General features: G+C 43.2%; 2 protein-coding genes across 4 annotated transcripts in view; one reads left to right on the top strand and one right to left on the bottom strand.

Annotated features, from left to right (window-relative positions):
• Positions 1 to 2,369, bottom strand: part of PARP4 (poly(ADP-ribose) polymerase family member 4) — a 67,580-nt gene extending 65,211 nt beyond the window's left edge. The window contains exons 1-2 of the mRNA XM_068984255.1: positions 2,238 to 2,369; positions 855 to 1,056 (exon numbers count right to left, since the gene is read on the bottom strand). Coding sequence (XP_068840356.1) covers positions 855 to 1,056; positions 2,238 to 2,369 — 334 coding nt within the window. The remainder of the gene's footprint in view (positions 1 to 854; positions 1,057 to 2,237) is intronic.
• A 17,351-nt stretch (positions 2,370 to 19,720) lies between these two features.
• CENPJ (centromere protein J) overlaps positions 19,721 to 23,915 on the top strand; it is a 35,304-nt gene continuing 31,109 nt past the window's right edge. For all 3 annotated transcript variants that reach the window (XM_068984556.1, XM_068984557.1, XM_068984558.1), the window contains exons 1-2: positions 19,721 to 20,172; positions 20,656 to 20,779. In XM_068984556.1, the coding sequence (XP_068840657.1) occupies positions 19,729 to 20,172; positions 20,656 to 20,779 (568 nt within the window). In that variant the 5' untranslated portion in view covers positions 19,721 to 19,728. The remainder of the gene's footprint in view (positions 20,173 to 20,655; positions 20,780 to 23,915) is intronic.

Consider the following 23,915-nt stretch of genomic DNA (forward strand, 5'->3'; position numbering starts at 1 on the left):
TGACACTTTGCCCTACCTTATATGCATTTAAAATTAAATATGCAACAAAATGGAGGATGTCGTGGTGATGGAAGCCTACTCACTGGATTTCATTAAACAATTTACATACAAATAGTACAAGTTTTCATATTAAGGATTCACATTAAAAAATCTTGTAAAGTCAACATCTTTCACTAAGATGTATCAAATGTCAGTGGAAGACCAGTGCTGACTTCAGCAGATATGTTCAGTGTATATACAATGTGTAAATTTATGCTTTGAACAATAGTTTAATAAATGTAAAATTGCCTCATAGTATTTGTTGTATTTACTAATGTAGCCTTTGTATGACAATAAAATTTTGAACAGATTAAAAAATTACACATCAAGCTTTCTGAGATTACCAGTGTTTTTATAGTCATTTTGAATCTGAGTGTACCAGACAAAATATTGAGAAATCTATTTCTATTGCTAAAGTAGTCTTTTGCCCTTCACTAGTTTGCTGACCCTTTTCTGGGATGACAAGAAGCCTGCTTAGTTTCATAGTATTTGGATAATCTTTTGTCAATAATATCTTTGATAAACCAAAATGTTTACTGTAGAAACTCTAATACATTAAGTGTGTATGCTCAATCGCTAAATTGTGTATGACTCTTTGTGACCCCATGGACTACGGCCCCCCAGGCTTCTCTGACCATAGGATTTTCCAGGCAAGAATACTGGAATGGGTTGCCATTTCCTTCTCCAGGGGCTCTTCCTGACCCAGGGATCAAACCCACATCTCTTGCATTGCCAGGTGGGTTCTTTACCACTATCGACAGCTGGGAAGCCCCAAGGAAGCCCAATACATTAGGCAGTTGACATGAAATACTTACTAGAGCTGCTCCATTCTTCTTTGGAAGCTGATGTGATGTCCAGTGACTCACTGGGACCATAAATCTTTGTATCCAGCAGTCTCCTTTCTTTGATAGATTCCCATACAAAATCTGGGTTTGCAATAAGAATATGGTTCTTCTGAATAGACTTCAGCTGATACTGGCTCAGAACATCAGCATTGTCTAAGATTACATGTGTGCACTGAGAAAAAACAAGTAATTATGCATTAGTAAAAACAAAAATTAAATAAATTATTTGTACCTGTTTTTCACCCCATTGGTACTAATACTTCTCAGATTTATAAAACTCTTATGAATGACAATCTCTAGTCACATAAAAGTTTTAAAAAATCAACAGAGTATGGATATGGGTGTACCATAATTGATTAACCAACTAACTACCTCATCATAAAAAGTAAAACTTGAAGTCCAGTTGTTAGACCCCAGGCCTGAAATGCAGGGCCTGCCCCTAGGCTGCGCTTCCCTCTGGGTCACTGGGGGAGCCGACTCCACCTGCCACTTCCTGGACCACAGCCCACAGGGAACCTGCTTGTTCTACGAGGCACGTTCTGTTCCAGCCAGGAGGTACTGGGTGCTTCTCTGGCATTTAATACTTTGCCTGTGAATGTCAGAAATGAAATGTCCCAATTTGCCACCAGTTAGGCAGAATCACATGACTTTACCTATCTCACCATCTCTGTGGATGGATGAATAATTCTTGCCTATTCTCAGTCCATTTTCTGGGTAGAGAATGCCAACATGGTCTCTAATTTTAGAAACTTTGCAATCTTTTTGGACATTATTTTTCAATATATATAAACATCTGAAATGTGCACACCAGGTACTGTAACAAAGGAAGTAGTTTGATACATGACAGTGAGGAATGATCTCTCAATGGAAAAGTAAGTGTAGAATGTGTGTTTTGTGTGTCTGGGCTGAAACAGAGCTGTGTGCTCATGTGCACTCATGTGTCCTCGTGTGTGCTGTCTATGCAGACAGCAGCTCCAGAATCGGGAACCATGCTGGGAAATAAGTTAACTTATTATTATTTTACTTTTTAGATATTCTACAATGTGTAGATACTTCATATTTATTCAAAAATAAATTGATAAAATTATAAACAAATTAAAATAAATAATGAACGCCTTTGAACTCTCATTTTACTCTTAAGGAAATAACTAAAGAAACGTATGAGAATGGGACAGGAAAACATCCAGCACACCACTGTCCACAACATTGAAAACTGGAAACAACTGCACACTTTCTCTTGCCTTTTCTGGCTTTCTCCTGCTGCCGATTTCCTCTGCTTGCCCTTCTAACCATGACTTACCGTCAGGTAATGCACAATGTTTATCATACAGTTGTCATAAAATTTGAAAATACCTGAGCATTTAATAAAAAGGAAAAATTTCCACCATTTTCCTTAATATCAGTTTGTAGTTTTCTCTTCTGTTGACGAGTTAAGTGCTTGACTTTCAAACAGAAGGTACAGTTTGTGAAGATTCCCACAGTCATCCTGTAGGAAAAAAAGTTTCAAGTCAGAGTCCTTAAGGATTCTCTTTCCAGTGAATACAGTCAACAGTGAATTTAGAATTGTTCTACAGGAAAACCGTGGGGCAGTTGGACGTTATTTTTTTAGAAAAGATATTGCAATCATGTTATAATCACAAAATCTGAACATTATCCAAATTTGTAAATTGTATGTTGGTTTCTAATTTTTGTGGCTAATACTGTAACACCCCAAGATCCTTTTGCATAGACTCATGATACTCATCTTAATGAAAATGTAGCATATTTCAGTTATAAATGGGTGTGTTTTAAGACAATGAAAGTGAAAGTCGCCCAGTTGTGTCCAACTTTTTGCGACCCCATGGACTGTATAATCCATGGAATTCTCCAGGCCAGAATACTGGAGTGGGTAGCCTTTCCCTTCTCCAGGGGATCTTCCCAACCCAGGGATCGAACCCAGGTCTCCTGCATTGCAGGCAGATTCTTTACCAGCTGAGCCACAAGGGAAACCTCAAAATACTCGAGTGGGTAGCCTATCCCTTCTCCAGTGGATATTCCCGACCCAGGAATTGAACCGGGGTCTCTTGCATTGCAGGCGGATTCTTTACCAACTGAGCTATGAGGGAAGCCCATTTTAAGACCATAGAAGCATTTATTTCTAAATTAAAAACTATGATTATGTGACAGTGAAGCCATGAATTTTTACATATAATTCTTCTCTAAACTTAAAGAGACTCATTAGTTACACAAGTTTCTGTAAAACCATTGTGGGGAAAAAATTTGAACCATTAGTAATAAAAATACTGTTATTTTTAGATATGACATAGAAAAAAAGAATTACTTCTAAGAAAAATAAACATTTTTAACTGAAAGAACTTTTATGTGTATTTAATAATAAACTAATGAATGGTGAGATACTGGGTTTAATAGACAGTAGCTATTTGTCAGGCTTTGAACCTGGAGTCTCTCTGAGAGCTTGTCCACAGTGAGCTGGTAATTTCCAGAAGTCTGCGGGTCCCACTGGGTTGAAGATGGTCAGTGAGCAGGTGACCTCTCAGGATGGCCTCCCCCGCTGCACCTGCCCTTGATCGCTGGGTTTCCCTGGCTGTAGTCCCACCCTAGGCCCTCTGCTGGGCCGTAGTGCCCATGGGAGACCCAGAAGGCACCTGTGTGCCAACGACCCCCAGTTTAGCACAGGTCTACTGAGTCTCAGCGTGGGCCCCTGACATGTCCAATCTCCTCCTGGCCAGCCCCCACCGGGGTGCGGTCCTAGGTCAAGGCCCCACTTGCCATGGGCACCTGCCATAGGCAACTGTTCCTGTTCCCCTCATCCCTGGAGCCAGGCTCCCTCCCATCCCTATAGCAACCCCCACCCCCCACAACCTCCCCCCACCCCCAGCAGTGGAACCTGTTTCCCTTTCCTGCCAACCTCTGCTCCCCTGTGCCTCTCATTCCTTCACCACACTGAAGCATGAACAACCATTTTCTTATTTTGAAAATTATGCTTCAAATGAAATTCAATTTTCCTGTCAGAGTTCAAAGCATGGCCTCCTCGCAGCCTCATCCTGGCCAAGGTGGCTTTTCTTTAGGTTGGCAAACTCTAAGGGCCTCCACACAACTGTTCCTCTCCCTGGGACCCTCCCACTGCCACCACTCACACTGGTGTATCACACCCAGGACCTAGTGGTGTCTGCCCAACAATCAACAAACTATAAGGCTTCACATTTCTTGTTTCTTACGTGGTCTAAGATCTGGTTAAACAGAAGTGCCTGGATTTAACTCTGCCTTTCAGCGGCATTAATGTTTACTAACTCCATAACTTCACAGGTGTTGACTGTCTTTCACATGCAGATGGATTCATAATTAGCACTATGTACAAACAAGAATGCTGATAGACACTGTGAAAGATATGAGACTATGCTATTCAGGTTCATCCACCTTGCTCTCAGTCTCCAACACTGAGAACACTGTGTTGGCCGGGAATCGAACCTGGGTTAACTGCTTGGAAGGCAGCTACACTCACCACTATACCACCAACATTGCACACGTGTATATAGTACACATGTATTAAAGAAAAAGCACCTGTGATCCCTCCATCCAGAAACAACCCCAACTGTTGATACTGCGATATTTCTTTTTGGTATTATTTTCCCCATATCATTACTATTTTGTACAGTATTCTTATAAAATGTTATTTATTCATATTGTTTATTTAAGTTTATGGACAGTTTCTCTAACTTTTCATGAGAATTTCCTACGGCACTAAATGTTCTTTGAAAGAATTTGTAGTGGTGCATAAGCTTTCTGTTATTTAACTCCTATCCTGCATTCAGGTATTTCGTTATCTAAAATTGTTCATTATACATTTTTTTTCCTGTGTGGTAAAGTATACATGGGCTTTCCTGGTGGCTCAGCAGTAAAGAATCCACCTGCAATGCAGGAGACACAGGTTTGATTCCTGGGTCAGGAAGATCCCCTGGAGAAGGAAATGGCAATCCACTCCAGTATTCTTGCCTGGAAAATTCCACAGACAGAGGAGCTTGGCGGGCTACAGTCCATGGGGTTGCAAAAGAGTTGGACATAACTAGCACAAAGTATACCTAACATAAAATTTACCATTTTAATCATTTTTAAAGGAAATCAACCCTGAATATTCATTGGAAGGACTGGTGCTGAAGCTGACGCTCCAATACTTTGGCCACCTGATGCAAAGAGCAGACTCATTGGAAAAGACCCTTAATGCTGGGGAAGACTGAAGACAGGAGGAGAAAGGAACAACAGAGGATGAGATCGTTGGATGCCATCGCCGACTCAATGAATGTGAGTCTGAGCAAACTCTGGGAGATGGAGAAGGACAGGGAAGCAGTTCATGGGGCTGCAAAGAGTCATGTCCGACTGAATGACTGAACAACAATAATCATTTTTAAGCATACAGCTCAGTAGCATTAAGTACATTCACACTGTGAAACCAGAATATAAAGATTTTAAACATATTAATAAATCTCTGTCCATGGAATTCTCCAGGCAAGAATACTGGAGACTGTTGCCATTTCCTTCTTCAGGGGATCTTCCCTACCCAGGGTTTGAACCCGGGTTTCCTGCATTGCAGGCAGATTGTTTACTGTCAGAGCCACCAGGGAAGCCAGGGGAGGAAATGCCAGCTGTAAAGATGCCAGATTGGGTGGCAGTGAGCCTCCTCTGGTACAGCAGAGGCTGCATGGGCAGGAGAGAGACTAACACTAAGTTTTGTGAAACTTCAAGTCTGGCCTTGACTCCTGTCTTCCTGCAGGTTCTGTCTGGAGTCTCCCTCAAACACCTGCCTCTTCTCCTGTGAGCAGTTTCCTGACAGACATACACCACCCGTCAAGATCTTCTTCCTCTCAAACTTTGTCTACATGAACTCAATCTCACATCTTCATTGGAGACTGCTCTGTTGTATGTGAGCTCTGGGTGTCTTCTACCCATCAGGCCCAGTTCAGCTTCAGGTCTGAAGAAACTCCAGCACTCCCCTCACAAATCCTGTCTCTATCTAGAAACCATGGATGTATCTGGGAGCAAGAGGCTCACTGCCACCCAATCTGGCATCTTTACAGCTGGCATTTCCTCCCCTGGCTTCCCTGATGGCTCTGATAGTAAACAACCTGCCTGCAATGCAGGAGACCTGGGTTCAAACCCTGGGTAGGGAAGATCCCCTGAAGAAGGGAACAGTAACAGTCTCCAGTATTCTTGCCTGGAGAATTTCATGGACAGAGGAGCATGGCAGGCTACAGCCCATGGTATCACAGAGTTGGACAGGACTGAAGGACTAATACTTTCCCTTCACTTCAAGAGCCCACAGCAGTGGCTTTAATCACACATCTCTCTGTAATCATGGGAAGGCCTGCACTCTATCAGTGTCTCCAGGATGGCAAGCCTATGTGAACAGCTGGTCCTTGGTCATCTTTATATCCTTGGAATCTAGACATCTTTTGGCACACAGTAGGCATTCAACAGGAGAAGGCAATGGCAACCCACTCTGGTATTCTTGCCTGGAAAATCTCATGGATGGAAGAGCCTGGTAGGCTGCAGTCCATGGGGTCGCTAAGAGTCGGACACGACTAAACGACTTCACTATCACTTTTCACTTTCATGTATTGGAGAAGGAAATGGCAACCCACTCCAGTGTTCTTGCCTGGAGAATCCCAGGGACGGGGGAGCCTGGTGGGCTGCCGTCTATGGGGTCTCACAGAGTAGGACACGACTGAAGCGACTTAGCAGCAGCAGGCATTCAGCAAACAATTGCTAACTATAAACTCTTCCAAGCCTGAAGGAAAGCCTGCTGTGTGCTGTGCTTAGTCGCTCAGTCCTGTCATACTTTTTGTGGCCTCATGGACTGTAGCCCGCCAGGCTCCTCTGTCCATGGGGATTCTCCAGGCAAGAATATTAGAGTGGGCTGCCATGCCCTCCTCCAGAGGAATCTTCCTGACCCAGGGATTGAACCTGGGTCTCCTGCATTGCAGGCGGATTCTTTCCAATCTGAGCCACCAGGGAAGCCGGAATTGAAGCCTAGGAGTATTAAAAAACAAAACAAAACCCAAAACCCTTCTGACACTACCTGCATTTCTGGGCTAAAATGTCATTAATTCCGCATATCTCTAAAGGGACTGTTAAAACCCCTGCAATGGCAAAGGACACGCAGCCGCCTGTTCTAAGGAGCTGAGACTTTGCACCCACGTCCGTGCGCTTTCCCGAGGCGTCAGCTACTCATTTCCGGGCTTTCCACTTTGGACTCACAGGTACCTTCCGTGTTTCCGTCCGGGGCTCCCTGTCACTCGCCAGGTCGGGCTACATTCCCTGATTAGTCACCAAAATGCAGTATTAGGCAAGTTTCTTTCTCTGGAACCTAACTTTCAGGAGAAAGCCTGTTTAGCACATTGGAAACAAGAAAAAACTATCCAAAAAAAGAAAAACCACCCAAGGAAAAAACTAAGTTCTATCTCCAGCGGCTCACTTTTGCGAGCTGGGGACACGCCGAGGCACCCGGCAGCGGGGGTGTTTCTTGGCCGGCGGCGGCCGCCGCCGCCGCGGCGAGGGGATCGGCCCTCCCCTGACGGTCGGCGCGGTCCCCTGCCGGCCTCACCCCCGGACCTTCAGCTGACTGCCCGCAGCGGCGCCCACGCACCTGCCTGAGGCTCCGGCCCACCCCGAGTTCTCGGCTTCTGACTCCCAGGCCTTCAGGACTTGGGACTCCCGGGTCCAGGCCCTTCCGGGTTCCGGGCGCGCCCCCGCCGCGGGTTCTGGGGTTCCGGCGCCGCCCTGGACTGGCCGCGGCGCGCACGGCGGACCTGGATAGCGCCGCGGACGGCGACAGGACTGCGCGCGGTCTTCCAGCGTCAGAACTCGGATTCATGTTTCAGGCGGGATTTGGGCGTGAGAACTCCAAACTTCGTAGTTTGGGGAAAGCGGTGGTTGTACTGCTTGAGGAAGGAGGGCAGTTTTCCGGAGCGGGAAAAGAACAATTTCGAGAGGATTTGAGATTGGGGAAACATGAGGCTAATTTTAGTGCAGGATTCTGAGAGTTTGTAGTTCTTGGTAGTGTTACTGAGTAATTAGAAATATGTGTTTTCCTTGGTAGCTCAGCCGGTAAAGAATCGGACTACTAATTGTGGAGACACAGGTTCGATCCCTGGGTCGGGAAGAACCCCTGGAGGAGGAGGGCATGGCAACCCACTCCGGTTATTCTTGGCTGGAGAATCCCATGGACAGAGGAGCCTGAAGGGCTGCAATCCAAGGGGAAGGGGGTGTCGCACAGAGTCAGACAGGACTTAAGGACTAAACAAGGACAACAACAATCTGCCATTCCAGAGATGAGGGGCTGGCCACTCACTGAGTAGAGGGGCGATCAGTTCAGTCACTCAGTTTTGTCCGACTCTGCGACCCCATGGACTGTAGCACGCCAGGCTTCCCTGTCCATCACCAACTCTCGGAGTTTACCCAAACTCATGTCCTTGACGTCGGTGATACCATCCAATCCTATCCTCTGTCGTCCACTTCTCCTGCCTTCAGTCTTTCCCAGAATCAGGGTCTTTTCCAATGAGTCAGATCTCCACATCAGGTGGCCAAAGTATTGAAGTTTCATTTTCAGTATCAGTCCTTCCAGTGAATATTCAGAACTGATTTCCTTTAGGATGGACTGGTTGGATGTCCTTGCAGTCCAGGGGATTCTCAAGAGTCTTCTCCAACACCGCAGTTCAAAAGCATCAATTCTTCAGCACTCGGCTTTCTTTATAGTCCAACTCTCACATCCATACGTGACTACTGGAAAAACCTTAGCTTTGACTAGACAGACCTAATGGGAAATAATAAAATTCTGAAAATAGTAAATAAAATGGCAATAAAAAAGATGTAGAAAGAATATGGATTTGAATCCTGACTTTACTACTTAATTCCCAGGGGATTATGGACAAGCTACCTTACAGCAGTGATCCCCAACATTTTGGGCACCAGGGACCAGTTTCATGGGAGATAGTTTTTCTGCAGAAGGGGTGGGATGATTCAAGTGCATTACATTTATTGTTCACTTTATTTCTATTATCATTATATCATCTCCACCTCAGATCATCAGGTATTAGATCCCAGAGGTTGGGGGCCCCTACCTTACAAGATTGTGTGAGAATCAATTTAGCTGACATCAGCAAAAATGGTACAAGGTCCATCCCTATCCCAAAACAATTTTGGGGGACTGTGTAGGGCAACATTTGGGGGCTTAGTTCCCTGACCAGGGATCAAACACTTATACCCTTGTAGTGGAACCTTGGAGTCTTAATCACTGGACTACCAGAGAAGTCCCAAAACAGTTTCTTAAATTTATTTTTGAAACATCTTTTAAAACTTGACAAAACCTGTCAGAAACTACCTTACCAGATCCTAGAAGATAGTCAAAGGTTTACAACAAAAAAGTAGATGCATAAATGTTATAGACCGGGGTCCTTGGACTCTCTTTAAAATGTTTGTTTATATTATTTTTATCTTTGGCTGCACTGGGTCTTCGCTACTGCGTGGGTTTTTCTGTAGTTGCAGTGAGGGGGGCTACTCTTTGTTGTGGTGCACAGGCTCCTCATTGTGGTGGTTTCTCTGGTTGTAGCTTAGTTGCTACAAGGCATGTGGGATCTTCCTAGACCAGGGAGGGAACCGGTGTCCCCTGCATTGGCAAGTGGATTTCTATCCACTGTACTACCAGGGAAATCCCCTTGGACTCCTTATCGATAGAAATTGATGAGGTCAGACTTGTGCTGCAGTAAGAGGACATGAAAACAAACATCAGGTGCCCCTGTTCCAGGAGCTGGGGCGACCTGATTCTTTAAATAGGGTGAGGGTAGGAACTGATCAGAGGAGGCTTAACTTGGGTGGTCTGCCCACCCTTGCAAGGATACTGCACAGGACCGACCCTTCTTTTGCTCTCAAGAGTGCAGGGCTGGAGCAGGTGGGATTAGAGCAGGTGGCTGGCATGGGCTGCAGCACCAGTCAGAGCTGCGCTGCCTCTGGTGCGCCCCTCAGCAAGTGCACCGATGCCTCCCCTACCCCGTTTAGGGGTCTCAGCCTGTTCTGTGCCTCACAGTCTTGCAGTCGCCTCAGGTGCTGCACCTTTACCTAACATGGAGCTGTGGGGGTGTGCTGGGCTCTGTGCTGGGGCGGTCCCAGGAAACCAGCCAGAACTCAGGCAGCATCGGTCTGCTTCCCCTTGTTTCTGGAGTAAGCAGGCTTGTGCATGTCCCTCACGAGTGGAGTCTAGGGTTCTTACAGCCTTCCTATTAGTTCCACTGGTTTTCACACCACCTAAGGGGGTATGTCTTCCCAGTGTCAGACACCAGGACTAGGATGCCCAATAGTGGCTAAAACCGACCCCTCCCCAGGAAAGGTCTTCAGGCCTGTGTCATCTCTCTCCTCTTCTGTGTCCCCTTCCAGGGTGCAGGTCCTGAGCCAATTACTTCTCCTCCCTTCCTACTTGATTCTGTGTGGATCTTTCTTACAGGCTTGGTTTTACAAGGCTGTCTGTCTCCAATTTGTCTTCAGTGAGGATTGCTCCACATGTAGATGTATTTTTGATATGTTTGTAAGTGTAGGCAAACTTTGTGTCCTCCTACTCTGCCATCTTGATCTCCCCTCCCTGAAATCAGTAATCTTATTTCTGAAGGGTAAATGTGCTGCTTTAAAAATGTGTAATAAAACATTTAAAACGCATAGAATGCTGCAAGTTGATCTGAAGCATAAAAACCCATAGAATGTGTCAAGAACCATCAGACAATAATTACAGTAAAGTCTTAATTAACTATCATTGTATTGCTCTGCTGTGATCCCAGCAGATTCAGGCTAGAATTCTCTTTATTATCTACTCCACATTATTGCTCGGACATTCTAGAATATAGTGCATGTGATAATCCCTTCATTGTTTAGACTCACAGGTTTCCATGACCTTTTGCTGCAAGCCCAACCCACTAGCACTAGTTCTATACATATTAAAATGACAAGATTTTTTTTTTTAAGATGTCTTTCTGCATCCAACGTAGTTAGAAATTTTCTTACTGAGGTAACATTCTGGAAATCTGAGCCTTAGGACCTTAGAGAAGAACTCTACTTCCCATGGGTAAAGTGAGCTGTGGCTTTTCTTGCCTTTGCTTAGAGGCTGGGTACTCGCATCTCTCAGGTCCCTCTATCCCTTGCTGGGGTCACCTGTTCTAGCCTGGACAGCATCAGCATGGGAAGCCTCCCATAGCCAAACCTGAAATTCTGTCCTTTCTGGACAGAGCGGTCACTCCTATCATAGCTAGCAAAGAAAATTCCTCAACTCTCCAAAGATTTTTCATGCCCAATTAAAATAGTATTCTTACCAAATGACTTGAGAATTACATATTATTTTTATATCTTGCAGAACCATCTGACATGACCTATCGAGCTGGACTTTGGCAGACAAACTGAGTTCGTCAACAGTTGGAAGTCATAAAATTGAAAGTGCCTTGATGGATTTGTTTATGGTATAGATGTGATGATGGCTTCTTGGGTGAGGACTTCTCTAGACTCATCAAGTTATATGTATTATATATAGCTTTTTGTATGCCAGTCATACTTCAGTCTGTTGGTTTTTAAAAAGTGAAAAAATTTCCTAAATTTTTACCACATGGTAAGTGTCATACTTTTACATATATAAAAATATATGTATTTTTTACTACTTATGTACAGCTGTGTCAAGTCATAGCTGTGGCATGCAGGGCTCTTCCTTGGCACACAGGCTTCTCTCTAGTTAAGGCCCTAAGGGCTTATGTATGTGAGATCTTAGTTTCCTGACAGGGATTGAGCCCACATCTCCTACATTAGAAGGTGAATTCTTAACCAACCATTGGACCACTAGGGAACTCCCTAGACATATTCTTTTGATCTAACATTGTTGATAATTTTATGAAGCAGACACAGTTGTGTCCCGGTTTGCATGAGGGACTGGTTCCAAGACCCCCATGGATACCAGAATCCCTGAATGCTCAAGTCCCTCATATAAAATATATAGTGTTTGCATGTAACCTACTTAGATCCTCCCTATACTTGAAATCACCTCTATATTACTTATAATACCTAGTACATGTAAATGCTATGTAAATAATTATAGTGTTCAGGCCTACTGTTAGTTGCTCAGTTGTCTGACTCTTTGTGACCTCATGGACTGTAGCCCACCAGGCTCTTCTGTCCATGTAGTAAATAATTGTGCATGCACAACAAATTCAAGTTTTGCTCTTTAAAATTCATATAATTTTTTTTTTCCCTGCTGTTTTTCCAATCTCTGTTGAGTTGAATCTGCAGACGTGGAACCACAGTTGGGAGGGCCAAGTGTGTTATTATCATCCCCATTTTGCAGATGAGAACAGTTTCTGAGAACAGAACTCCTCTAATCCCAGGCTGCCTGACTCCAAAGCATGGGCCATTAGCCATTAGATTACAGTGCCCTCCTGCCTCCACTGATGACATAAAAGATTGTATCAGAATGGATAATTTGTGGCTAAAATCCCTTGTGGGTTAGCACTTAGTCTGACTTTTCTCTACAGCAAGACTTGATGCAATATTTTTCATTGTATCTGGCAGTTCCTCCCCTCTCCCACCTTGTAATGGATTTTAAGAACCTTTAAGCTTAGTGGGCACCTGGGCTACAGGTGAGCATTTATATAACATTGATTTACTTTGCCAACAAAGGTCCGTCTAGTCAAGGCCATGGTTTTTCCAGTAGTCATGTATGGATGTGAGAGTTGGACTGTGAAGAAAGCTGAGCGCCAAAGAATTGATGCTTTTGAACTGTGGTGTTGGAGAAGACTCTTGAGAGTCCCTTGGACTGCAAGGAGATCCAACCAGTCCATTCTAAAGGAGATCAGTCCTGGGTGTTCTTTGGACGGAATGGTGCTAAAGCTGAAACTCCACTACTTTGGCCACCTCATTCGAAGAGTTGACTCACTGCAAAAGACTCTGATGCTGGGAGGGATTGGGGGCAGGATGAAAAGGGGACGACAGAGGATGAGATGGCTGGATGGCATCACCAACTCCATGGACTTGAGTTTGAGTGAACTCCGGGAGATGGTGATTGACAGGGAGGCCTGGCGTGCTGCAGTTCATGAGGTCACAAGGAGTTGGACACAACGGAGCGACTGAACAGAACTGACTGAAAAGTCAGTTAAGACTTGAATGTAGTAAAAGACTAATTTATTCAACCAATAACCAATGTGATACTTAGACTGAATTAGAATAAAAATAGAGGAATAAAATATAGGCAAAAAAAGTAGGAACTATTGTGACTATTTTAAAAAGATACACACTTAAAAAAAATAAGACTTTGGGGCAAGCTTTCAAGCCAAAGGACTACAATAAATGAGGATGAGCATTTGGTTCCTTGTGTGGTATCTAGCTGTGTGACTTTGGAAGTCTTGGGCTTTGACTTCTTCATCCATAATTAAAAAAAGAAAAAAAAAAATGAAAACCATGATTTCAGGAAGAAGGACTATTTTTGAAGTAGCTAGCAAAACACTTTTGGGAAGTCCAATTTTTATGAAGTGTCTTTAAAGTAATCTTTTAACAAATATATGTATTTATTTATTTAGCTGCACCAGGTCTTGGTTGCAGTATGTGGATTCTTTTAGTTGTGGCATGTGAGATCTAGTTCCCTGACTAGGGATCAATCTGGGCTCCCTACAGATGGCATGGAGTCTTAGCCATCAGATCACCAGGGAAGTCCGTTTTTTAAAAATTATCTTTAACTCAGTGGCAGTGTAATAGGAAAGAACCTTTTCATAGTCTATACAAATTAATCACTAAAAAGATGTTGCCTACCAGCTTCAGAAAGTTCAGTCGCTCAGTTGTGTCTGACTCTGAGCAACTCCAAGGACTGCAGCATGCCAGGCTTCCCTGTCCATCACCAACTCCTTGCTAACCAACTCTTGCTCAAATTCATGTCCATCAAGTCAGTGAAGCCATCCAACCATCTCATCCTCTGTCATACCCTTCTCCTCCTACCTTTTATCATTCTCAGCATTAGGGTCTTTTCCAATGAGTCAGTTATTCACATCAGTTGGCCAAAGTACTGGAGTTTCAGCTTCAGCATCAGTCCTTCCAATGAATATTCAGGACTGACTTCCTTTAGAATGGACTGGTTGACTCTCCGTGCAATCCAGGGGACTCTCTAGAGTCTTCTCCCACCACAGTTCAAAAGCATCAATTCTTTGGTGCTCAGCTTTCTTTATGGCCCAACTCTCACATCCATACATGACTACTGGCAAAAACCATAGCTCTGACAAGATGGTCCTTTGTTGGTAAAGAAATCTCTGCTTTTTAATTTGCTGTCTACGTTGGTCAGTTTGTCTTCCAAGGAGCAAGCGTCTTTTAATTTCATGGCTGCAGTCACCATCTGCAGTGATTTTGGAGCCCAGGAAAATAAAGTCTGTCACTGTTTCCATTGTTTCCTCATCTATTTGCCATGAAGTGATGGGGCTGGATGCTCTGATCTTAGTTTTTTGAACGCTGAGTTTCAAACGAGTTTCTTCACTCTTTCACTTTCATCAAGAGGTTCTTCAGTTCCTCTTTGCTTTCTGCCGTAAGGTTATTATCTGCAGATCTTTGCATCTGCACATCTGAGGTTATTGACATTTCTACCGGCAATCTTGATTCCAGCTTGTGCTTCATCCAGCCCAGTATTCTGCATGATGTCTCTGCATACAGCCTTGATATACTCCCTTCCCAACTTGGAACCAGTCCATTGTTCCATGTCCTGTTCTAACTATTGCTTCTTGACCTGCATAGCAGTTTCTCAGCAGGCAGGTAAGGTGGTCAGTCTGGTATTACCATCTCTTGAAGAATTTTCCACAGTTTGCTGTGATCCATACAGTCAAAGGCTTTGGTGTAGTCAATAAAGCAGAAGTAGATGTTTTTCTGGAACTCTCTTGATTTTTCTATGATCCAACAGATTTTGGCAATTTGATCGCTGGTTCCTCTGCCTACCAGCTTAAATTATACATAATGACTCATCTCTGGGAACACTGCCTTCCAGGTAATTGGTATTAAGCTAAAATACCTTTGTTTAGCTAAAGTACCTTTGTTTTTGTATAACTCGTACCAAATATATATTTTCCCCGATTTCAAGCTCCTGACTAGAAACATCCTGACTAGGCCCACCCCTGAATGACTGCAGGAAAGGAGATATGTTAATTCATTGGAAGGACAGACGCTGAGAAGAACCAGGAGTAGGTGACTTTACCGCCTTGCCCTGCCTCTGGAGGCTTTTACTGCAAAAGAAGTCGGAACTCTAACTCTGCCAACATGGTTCTTTAGGGGCCCAAGTATACCATTTTCTCTGTTTTCTGGCTTTTAGAATAAAGTTATCATTCCTTGTCCCATGCAGTTGTTACTGTCTCTCCATTACTGCCCTATCCTGTCGTGCAGGGCCATCAGTAGGCGCTAGTTTGTTTTCTTACACCGGTTGTTACAAATGACACTTCGTTTGATTTTTTAAAATATTTATAAACAGGCACAAAACCAAAGTTGTGTACGCAATGGTACCTTTCATTGTTGAGTCCGCTTCTACGCCGCACTCTGCGATGGCAATTAAGAAAACAGTTTTTCGAGCTTTGCATGCCAGTGCTCAAAATACATAGTTTCAACACTGCGCACACGGCCAATTACGCATTAGGCAGCAAAGACAAGCCATAAAGACAAGCAGTGAATTCATCACAAGGTTGTCTTTGCCATGAAATAGTGTGGCCGACCGCCCTTCCTTCCTTTACTCGGTCCCGCCTGGCAAAGACAACAAAAACCAAAGAAATCTTGGCAAACAGTCTTCCTCCACCAATCAGAACAGCCGCAGCCTCATGTTTCCGGGGACGAGGAGCTCACTTCTCGTGAGAGCGCCAGCAAAGCTTTCAAAGGCCAAGGGAGAAGGTCGATCGGACCCGGAAGTGTTCTGCGGCCATCTCCCCGCTGCTTAGCCGCCCACTACTCCGGCCCCCACAGAATCATCATGCTGTGATTCATGGGGTCGCAAAGAGTCGGAGACGACTGAGCGACTGAATTGAACTGAACTCCTGCCCCGAACCCAGGCCTGGGCGGAAGGTGCCTGGCCGCGAGCGCCCACTAACGGGTGTCTTCCGGACTTCTCTGGGAGTTGTAGTTTGCGTGTGTCCGACGGCGCGCTCGCGCAAGCGCAGAGGGGCCGAAGGAACTACACTTTCCAGGAGCCTTTGGGTCCGCGGGCGGAGCGGTGGCGGCAGTGGCGGGTGGTTTGTAAGTGCAGCTGCCCCCGCTCCGGCTCTGGCTTGAGAGGCCTGAGGGGCCCCGGCCTCCGAGCGGGGCTTCTTGTGGGGAGGGACTTAAGGAGCTGGTTAGTTTGCCGTCCTGAATCCAAGCGGGCCGGCGGTGGGCGGAGGGACCGGCTCGGCCGGTGGGGGCGCGCCGTTCGTCGTGGAGGGGCCGTGCGGGGTGCCTTGTTCCGCGGTTATTCAAAGCTGTGGGTTTGAAAGATTTGCTGTGGGTCGGTGGGTTTCAATGACGTGTTCTTTGGGAGACCAGAAATTCACCTCCCTAAGCAACCAATTGGTTTTCAAGACCCGAGGGTGGGTTTGAATTGTTTGCATCTACGTTTTCTGCTTCGCGTTGCAGAGAATTTAACTCCTCCCCCGGTGCTTTAAAGAATGCTTGTGTGGTAGTTTTTGGAGGTCTTAAGGCTGTCTGTTTGTTTCAAACAGATTTTGATAATAGAAAATCCGAGTTCACATGCTGATAGTCCTAGGCATTTTGCTGAGTATGCTCCCTTTACCAAGGCCTTAGTATCAATAATAAATAACAGGTTATGGTGGAAAAACAGTAAATATACTTTCAGGATCATAGTAATGAAATTGAAATGAAGCGGTGGAGGTTTCCTTTATAGATGGAGGGAAGATGTATTACCCAAAGCGGGGTCTACCTGCTCACTGCTCAAAGCCAATAAAGAGGCAAGTTTTGTGGAAAGAAGACAGGACCTTCCCCACCACCCCCTCCATTAGGTGGATGGAGGCACCTACATGGAGAAACAGCACAGTCAGCTCTGACAGTCATCTTGAAATCCGTCATGACGGTCCTCTGATTGGGGTCATCTTGATGGTTTTAAGTACAGTTAATCTTCAGTTTCAGAGTCGGTTTGTTCACATTTTCTCAAGGCCAGGTCTCAGAATTGTAGCAGCTGTGTCATGGCTAGTGTCTGGTTGGTCATCATGGAGTTAACTTCTTCCAGCTGGTGGGAGTTTTAGTCTCTCCAAGACAGCTTATCTGAATGGCTCGCAATATTGTCACTAACCCATGACAAGGAACTACAGGGCCTTTGATTTTGCTTAATGACTTAAGCTGCTACTGTTTTGTCGTGTTTGCTTTTCTTTGCTTCTGCTTTTCCTCACTTCTCTGATTAAATTATTCTTTGGCTGAATTTTTTCCACAGAAAACTTGGCAGGCTGAGGATGCCGGGGCAAGGACCACAGGGCCCTGTTCTGTTTCAGATGCAGACGTCTGAGTGCTGCATCACAATGGTGATGCCCTTTGTCAGTGCATCTAGACAAGGCTCGGAGGGAAAATGCACTTGTCAGTCTGGGAGGAAAATTTTCTAGCTTTTTTTTTTTTTTTAAATAAAATTTGAGTATAGTTAATTTACAGTGTTGTGTTTCAAGTGAATAGAAAAGTGACTCAGTTATACATACATATTCTTTTTCAGGTTGTTTTCCTTTCTAGGTTATTACAAGATAGTGTAGTTCCCTGTGCTATACTGTAGATCCTTGTTTACCTGTTTTATATGTAGTCGTGTGTATCTGTTAATCCTCAGTTCAGTTGCTCATTCGTGTCAAACTCTTTGTGATCCCATGGACTGGAGCACACCAGGCCTCCCTGTCCATCACCAACTCCCAGAGTATACTCAAACTCAAGTCCATTGAGTCAGTGAGGCCATCTAACCATCTTGTCCTCTGTTGGCTCCTTCTCCTCCCACCTTCAATCTTTCCCAGCATCAGGGTCTTTTCAAACGAGTCAGTTCTTCTCATCAGGTGGCCAAAGTATTGGAGTTTCAGCTTCAGCACTAGTCCTTCCGATGAATATTCAGGACTGATTTCCTTTAGGGTGGACTAGTTGGATCTCCTTGCTGTCCAGGGCACTCTCAAGAGTCTTCTCTAACACCACAGTTCAGAAACATCAATTCTTTGGCAGTCAGCTTTCTTTATAGTTCAACTCTCACATCCATATGTGACTACTGGAAAAACCATAGCTTTGACTAGATGTACCTTTGTTGGCAAAGTAGTGTCTTTGCTTTTTAATATGCTGTCTAGGTTGGTCATAACTTTTCTTCCAAAGAGAAAGTGTCTTTCAATTTCATGGCTGCAGTCACCATCTGCAGTGATTTTGGAGCCCCCCAAAATAAAGTCTGTCACTGTTTCCACATCTATTTCGCATGAAGTGATGGGACCAGATGCCATGATCTTCGTTTTCTGAATGTTGAGTTTTAAGCCAACTTTTTCACTCTCCTCTTTCACTTTCATCAACAGGCTCTTTGTGTTAATCCTGAACTTCTATTCTCCTCCTATCTGCTTTGGTAATCATAAGTGTTTTCTATGTCTGTCTGTTTCTGTTTTGTAAATAACTTCATTTGTATCATTTTAAAATATTCCACATATAAATGATATCATTTAATCTCTGGATCCATCTATGTTGCTGCAAATGGCATTATTCCATTCTTTTTTATGACTGAGTAATATTCAATTGTATATATAGACCACATCTGTATCCATTCATGTGTCAATGGACATTTAAGTTGCTTCCATGTCTTGGCTGTTGTGAATGGTGCTGCTGTGAACATTGGGGTGCATGTATCTTTTCGAATTAGAGTTTTCTCTGAATATATGCCCAGGAGTGGGATTGCTCGATCATATGGTAACACTGTTGTTAGTTTATTTAAGGAACCTCCATTCTATTCTCCACAGTTGCTGCAGCAATTTACATTCCCACATTTATGAACACAAAAACAAAATACCAGTAATAATGAGAGGAATGCCAAAATAGTGATGTCAGAGACCTCTAGGGATACAGATAAGAGACTGCCTCGTGGGCGAGAAGGGAGTTATAGGAAGAGGAGGAAGGGACAACAGGAGACGGTGCCAGATAAAGCCTTGGGGTGGTGGTGACTTGTTCTGGAACTAGGAGGAACACTGCTTTCCTGGTTGGGCAAAGAACCAGTATTGGACTACAGTCAGAGGCATTGAAAGTGGTTAAAGTGGGTAGTAGTGGATATAGATAGTGATTTGTTTTTCTTTTGGTAATCAAATAACTTAGATGAGCTTTAACTCCCTTAGGTTTTTTGTTGTTGTGTTGTGCTCATTCGTGTCTGACTCTGTGGCTCCATGGACTCTGGCTTCTCTGTCCATGGAATTTCCCAGGCAAATAATGGAGTGGGTTGCCATTTCCTCCTCCAGGGGATTTTCCAGGGATCGAACCCAACTCTCATGCAAAGGCACATTCTTTGCCACTGCGCCACCAGGGAATCCTGCTCCCTTAGTTTTAGGTCTTTTGATTGATCATCACTTGTGTAAATTGATCCATAACTGATTGAATCAGAGGGAACTTTGATTTTTGATCCCCTCAGTGTGGATTTTTTAAGGACATTAAAAAAAATATGTAACTAATTCCTTGATTGGTTTGCTAAAGTCTTTTATATAAGAAATACTCAGTAGATTTTTGTGCTAGGTTGAGATTTGGAGAGAATAGCTTGTTTTCTGTCTTCTCTCTGCAGGTGTTGGAAATTAATAACTGTTCTGTCTTTTACATTATTTAAATACAGTACTGCCATTGGACCAAAATGTTTCTGATGTCAGCCTCTTCAGAGTTAAACAGTGGGCAGAACTTCTTAACCCAGTGGATGGCGAATCCTTCTCGGGCTGGGGTCATATTAAATCGTGGATTTCCTATTTTAGAAGCAGAGGAAGAGAAGCCAGCAAATGTGAACTTTTCTACCCGCTTTCCTATTAAAGCTACAAAATTTTCAAATAGTTTAAGCTTTATAAGGGAAGAAGATTCACTTCATGAAGAACAGAAATTGGAGCCTAACAGCCCGTACAAGTTACAGTCAGATAAATCTGAACCACAGAGAGTCTTTCCTTTAACTAAAGAGGGGCCACAGCTAGTGGCACGTCAGGATGTTCCTGGACAATGGGAAGATAGCAAAAATGAGTTTATCGCAGATCTTTTGAGTGAATTCAAAGAAGTGCCTTATAAAGACCCACTTGTTAAAAAGCTTGAACAGGTAAAATGGGGTTTGATCTGATATGTATGTGTATGATTGCACAGTTATTGCAGGTTTCTGTTTACAATGAAAAGTCATCTGTTTCAGGTCTTTGTTTATCTTTTACTCATAATATCATACTTTGTTTGAGGTGAAACATTAAAACATGATTGATATGTAAGATACAAGTATAGCACTTAACAATATCTTCCTACCTCATTTTGTAAAAACTAATTTAGAAATGACTGATCAAATATTAGTTGATTATAAATGGACTGATACTGATCCTACTTTAACAATCAAAGGATTCATGTGATTTTTTTTTTTCTCTTTCTTAGTTGAGAGTTTAGAATTTTGGTGGCAGATTAAGTTACTTTGGGATCCCTCTTTGGAAATCTTTATTAGAGAAGATATGAGAAAGGAGCTGGGAGGGATTAAGATTAATGTTAAGGAGCAGAGGTCCTTAAAGAAATAGTAATTTAAATCAATTTTATGTCTAAAAAGCTGAAAGAAGAGCAACAGAAGAAGCAGGAGCAGCTGAAGAGGCGACAGCTCGAGCAGTTGCAGAGGCTCATGGGTGAGCAGGAGGAGCTACTCTCTTTGGTGTCTGGGCAGCAGACACTCCCAGGTATTATTTACTGTGAGGCCTTTGGTCAATACAGTGGTAGGCAGTTATACACATTTCCTGTCTTTAGTTGACAGATTATTTCTACCATTTCTCTGTCATGTTGCCAACTCCAATTTCAAGCCAGACAGACAACCGTGGAACGGTAGTGGTGTAATATAATACAGATGAGGGATCTGTGCCATTCTGGAACATATGTGCCCTACTTAAAGGCATTGACATTTATTTATAAAAAAAATTTTAAAAAGACCCAACAGAGTAAAGGGAGAAGGCAATGGCAGCCCACTCCAGTACTCTTGCCTGGAAAATCCCATGGACAGAGGAGCCTGGTAGGCTGCAGTCCATGGGGTCGCTGAGAGTCGGACATGACTGAGTGACTTCACTTTCACTTTTCACTTTCCTGCATTGGAGAAGGAAATGGCAACCCACTCCAGTGTTCTTGCCTAGAGAATCCCAGGGACGGGGGAGCCTGGTGGGCTGCTGTCTATGGGGTCGCACAGAGTCGGACACGACTGAAGTGACTTAGTAGTAGTAGTAACAGAATAAAAGATGCAGAGCTGAATTTGACCTGGGCTACTGAGGTACAACCCCTGCCTGATGAATGAAAAACTGAGCACGGTCATAAAAGTGTGTATGTGTAGAAGCCATTCTGCTCCACTAACGAGCCATACCAGAAATACTTTCTGGGGTAGTTCAGGACAGCTTTTCTGTTGAATGCTAGATCAGTTAATAGAAACCATGATGTACTAATGGGGACGAGCAAGCAGTTGGAAGTTGATCTGGAGCAGTAGTTTTGAAAGTTCTTTGACCAGATTGCATAGTAACAGAAACATTTAAAATCATGACTCATAATTTCAGAGAAATTTCATGAATCAGTTCTTATTCACATGCCTGGCAGGTAGCACGGACATTTCAAAATGGATTGTGTCCCATGGTTTGAAAAACAGTGGTCAGGGGCAGTGTGCTTGCTTCTTGGTACTGCCTTTTAAGAGACACACTTTGCTGATTGAGTGGAGCAGCTGTTCTGTTGAGAGGCTGTCCTGGACGTAGAGAATACAAAGAAGAAAGATCTTGGTAGGTGTGTGTGCAGATGTGGCTGGATGGTACCTTGGGTGTGGTGATAGCACTGGTGACAAGGGAGGCAGCAAATGAAGAATGGCTCAGGAAATTTGGATGTTTATCTTAGACAATATAGAGAATATGGTGTATATGTGGAAATAACTGAGTGGTTCAGGGCTCCTTTATGGAGGACAGAAAAATAATAATCACGATCACTTACATAATAGCCTGTGATAGTTTCCTGGGTAGAAATAGCATATGGTAGAGCAATAGGGAAGCAGATTTTAAAGTTACTAATGTGAGAACTACCTCCATGGAGTTATGTAACAGTTGTTTTAGGACAGTTCTCAACATTTTTTGGTTTCAGAACCTCATAACACTCTTAAATTATTGAGGACTCCAAAGAGTTTGTATTATTATATGGGCTATAGCTATTGATATTTACTGTGTTAGAGATTAAAACTAAGAAATTTAAAAGCTAATTTCTTTAAAATAATTATGTGCTATAAATAACACTTCTTAACAAAAAATTTTTTCTAAAAAATAATTGAGAGGATTGGCATTGTTCATTGTTTTTGAAAATCTCTAACTTTTGGCTTATAGAACTCAGCTGATTCTCATATCTACTTTCGCCTCCCATCTCTTCATTTATGTTGTTTTGGTTGATGTATGTGAAAAAAAAAATCCAGCCTCACAAGGACATGTGATTGGAAAAAGGAGAAAGCTTTTTCAAATAACGTGGTTATTTCTTTGATATTCCACCAAACTTAACAAGTGGTCATTTCTTAGCTGTTATGCACATTATGGAATCAATCATATTAATGAACTTTCTGTGCTGTTACATTAAAATACATTAAAAGTATCTTGACATTTTGAATGGACTTTTCATCATCCATGCTTTGGTAAAATCATACATTGGTTATTTGGAAAATAATAGTTCTCTGAGTGAGGTAGGTTCTAAAAATATTGCTATATTTCATTATAAAGTATAAAAATTTATATGTATTAATGCTACCACAGATCTCATCATAAAAGTCTTGAAATATAAAGCTTTCAAACTCATGGTGATGGACATATTTTCCAACATTCTGATTTTTACTTGAAAGTTCATACTTTATCATTGGCAACAAATACTGTCAATTTCCTTGAAATGTCTGGCTCAGTTGTCTCATTTTTGAGAAAATGTTCTGCCAAGTACTGTGGTTTAAATCACCATAGTTCGTCATTCTTTCAAATAGAAATAATCCCTGAAAGATCAATTAGTTGAGCTTATGGCTGAAAAAATTTCACAGCCCATGGCTTAGTTTACAGCAGAAGTGATTTATGCATGCTTCTCATCTTGTCCTATAAAATATTCAGAAGACATGAACTCAAGAGTTAAAATTTAACTAAAAAATTAATAATTTTCCTGCTTGCTTTGTCTGGAACATTCTTCAGTAAAGCTGTTGTTAGTTTTTGAGTTGAGAGTGTGGTCGTGAGCACTCTGTTCTGGGTACTGGGTACTGCTGTTCTGCTTTTGAGTGAGGTCCCCAGGAAGCTCGCTGATAGTGCATGTGATCAGGGTACACGTCAGCACAGTGAAAAGGCAGATACTGTCTCAGTAGTTCTGAAGATAGCTTGGACGTTGGTGGATGCCCTGACAGAGTCTTGGAGACTGGGAGTGTACAGACCACACTTTGAGGACTGCTACTTTGGGATTTTGCTCTTCTGTCAGATTTCTTTAGGCTGAAGTGGGATGACCATTAGTGAAAAATATTTAGATGGGAGAATATTGTTATTAAAGACGACAGGTTGAATCTGATACTCAGTGAGGACCTACCTGACTTCCAGTTTTATTTGTGGGCTAGGGGAGAAGCAGAGGGTGTAAGACATAGGTGGCATGCCTCTTTTATGAAGTACTTCCCACCATGTCTTATTTTTTTGGCCATGACACATTGGTGGTGGGTCTTAAGTTCCTGGACCAGAAATTGAACCTGCACTTCCTGCAGTGGAAACACAGAGTCATAACCACTGAACTGTCAGGGAAGTCCTCTGCATTGTGTCTTTAATTCTAAGTTTAATTGAAATAATCTGGGAAAAT

This window comes from Capricornis sumatraensis, chromosome 12 (genome assembly GCF_032405125.1).
Source record: "Capricornis sumatraensis isolate serow.1 chromosome 12, serow.2, whole genome shotgun sequence".
Taxonomy (NCBI): domain Eukaryota; kingdom Metazoa; phylum Chordata; class Mammalia; order Artiodactyla; family Bovidae; genus Capricornis; species Capricornis sumatraensis.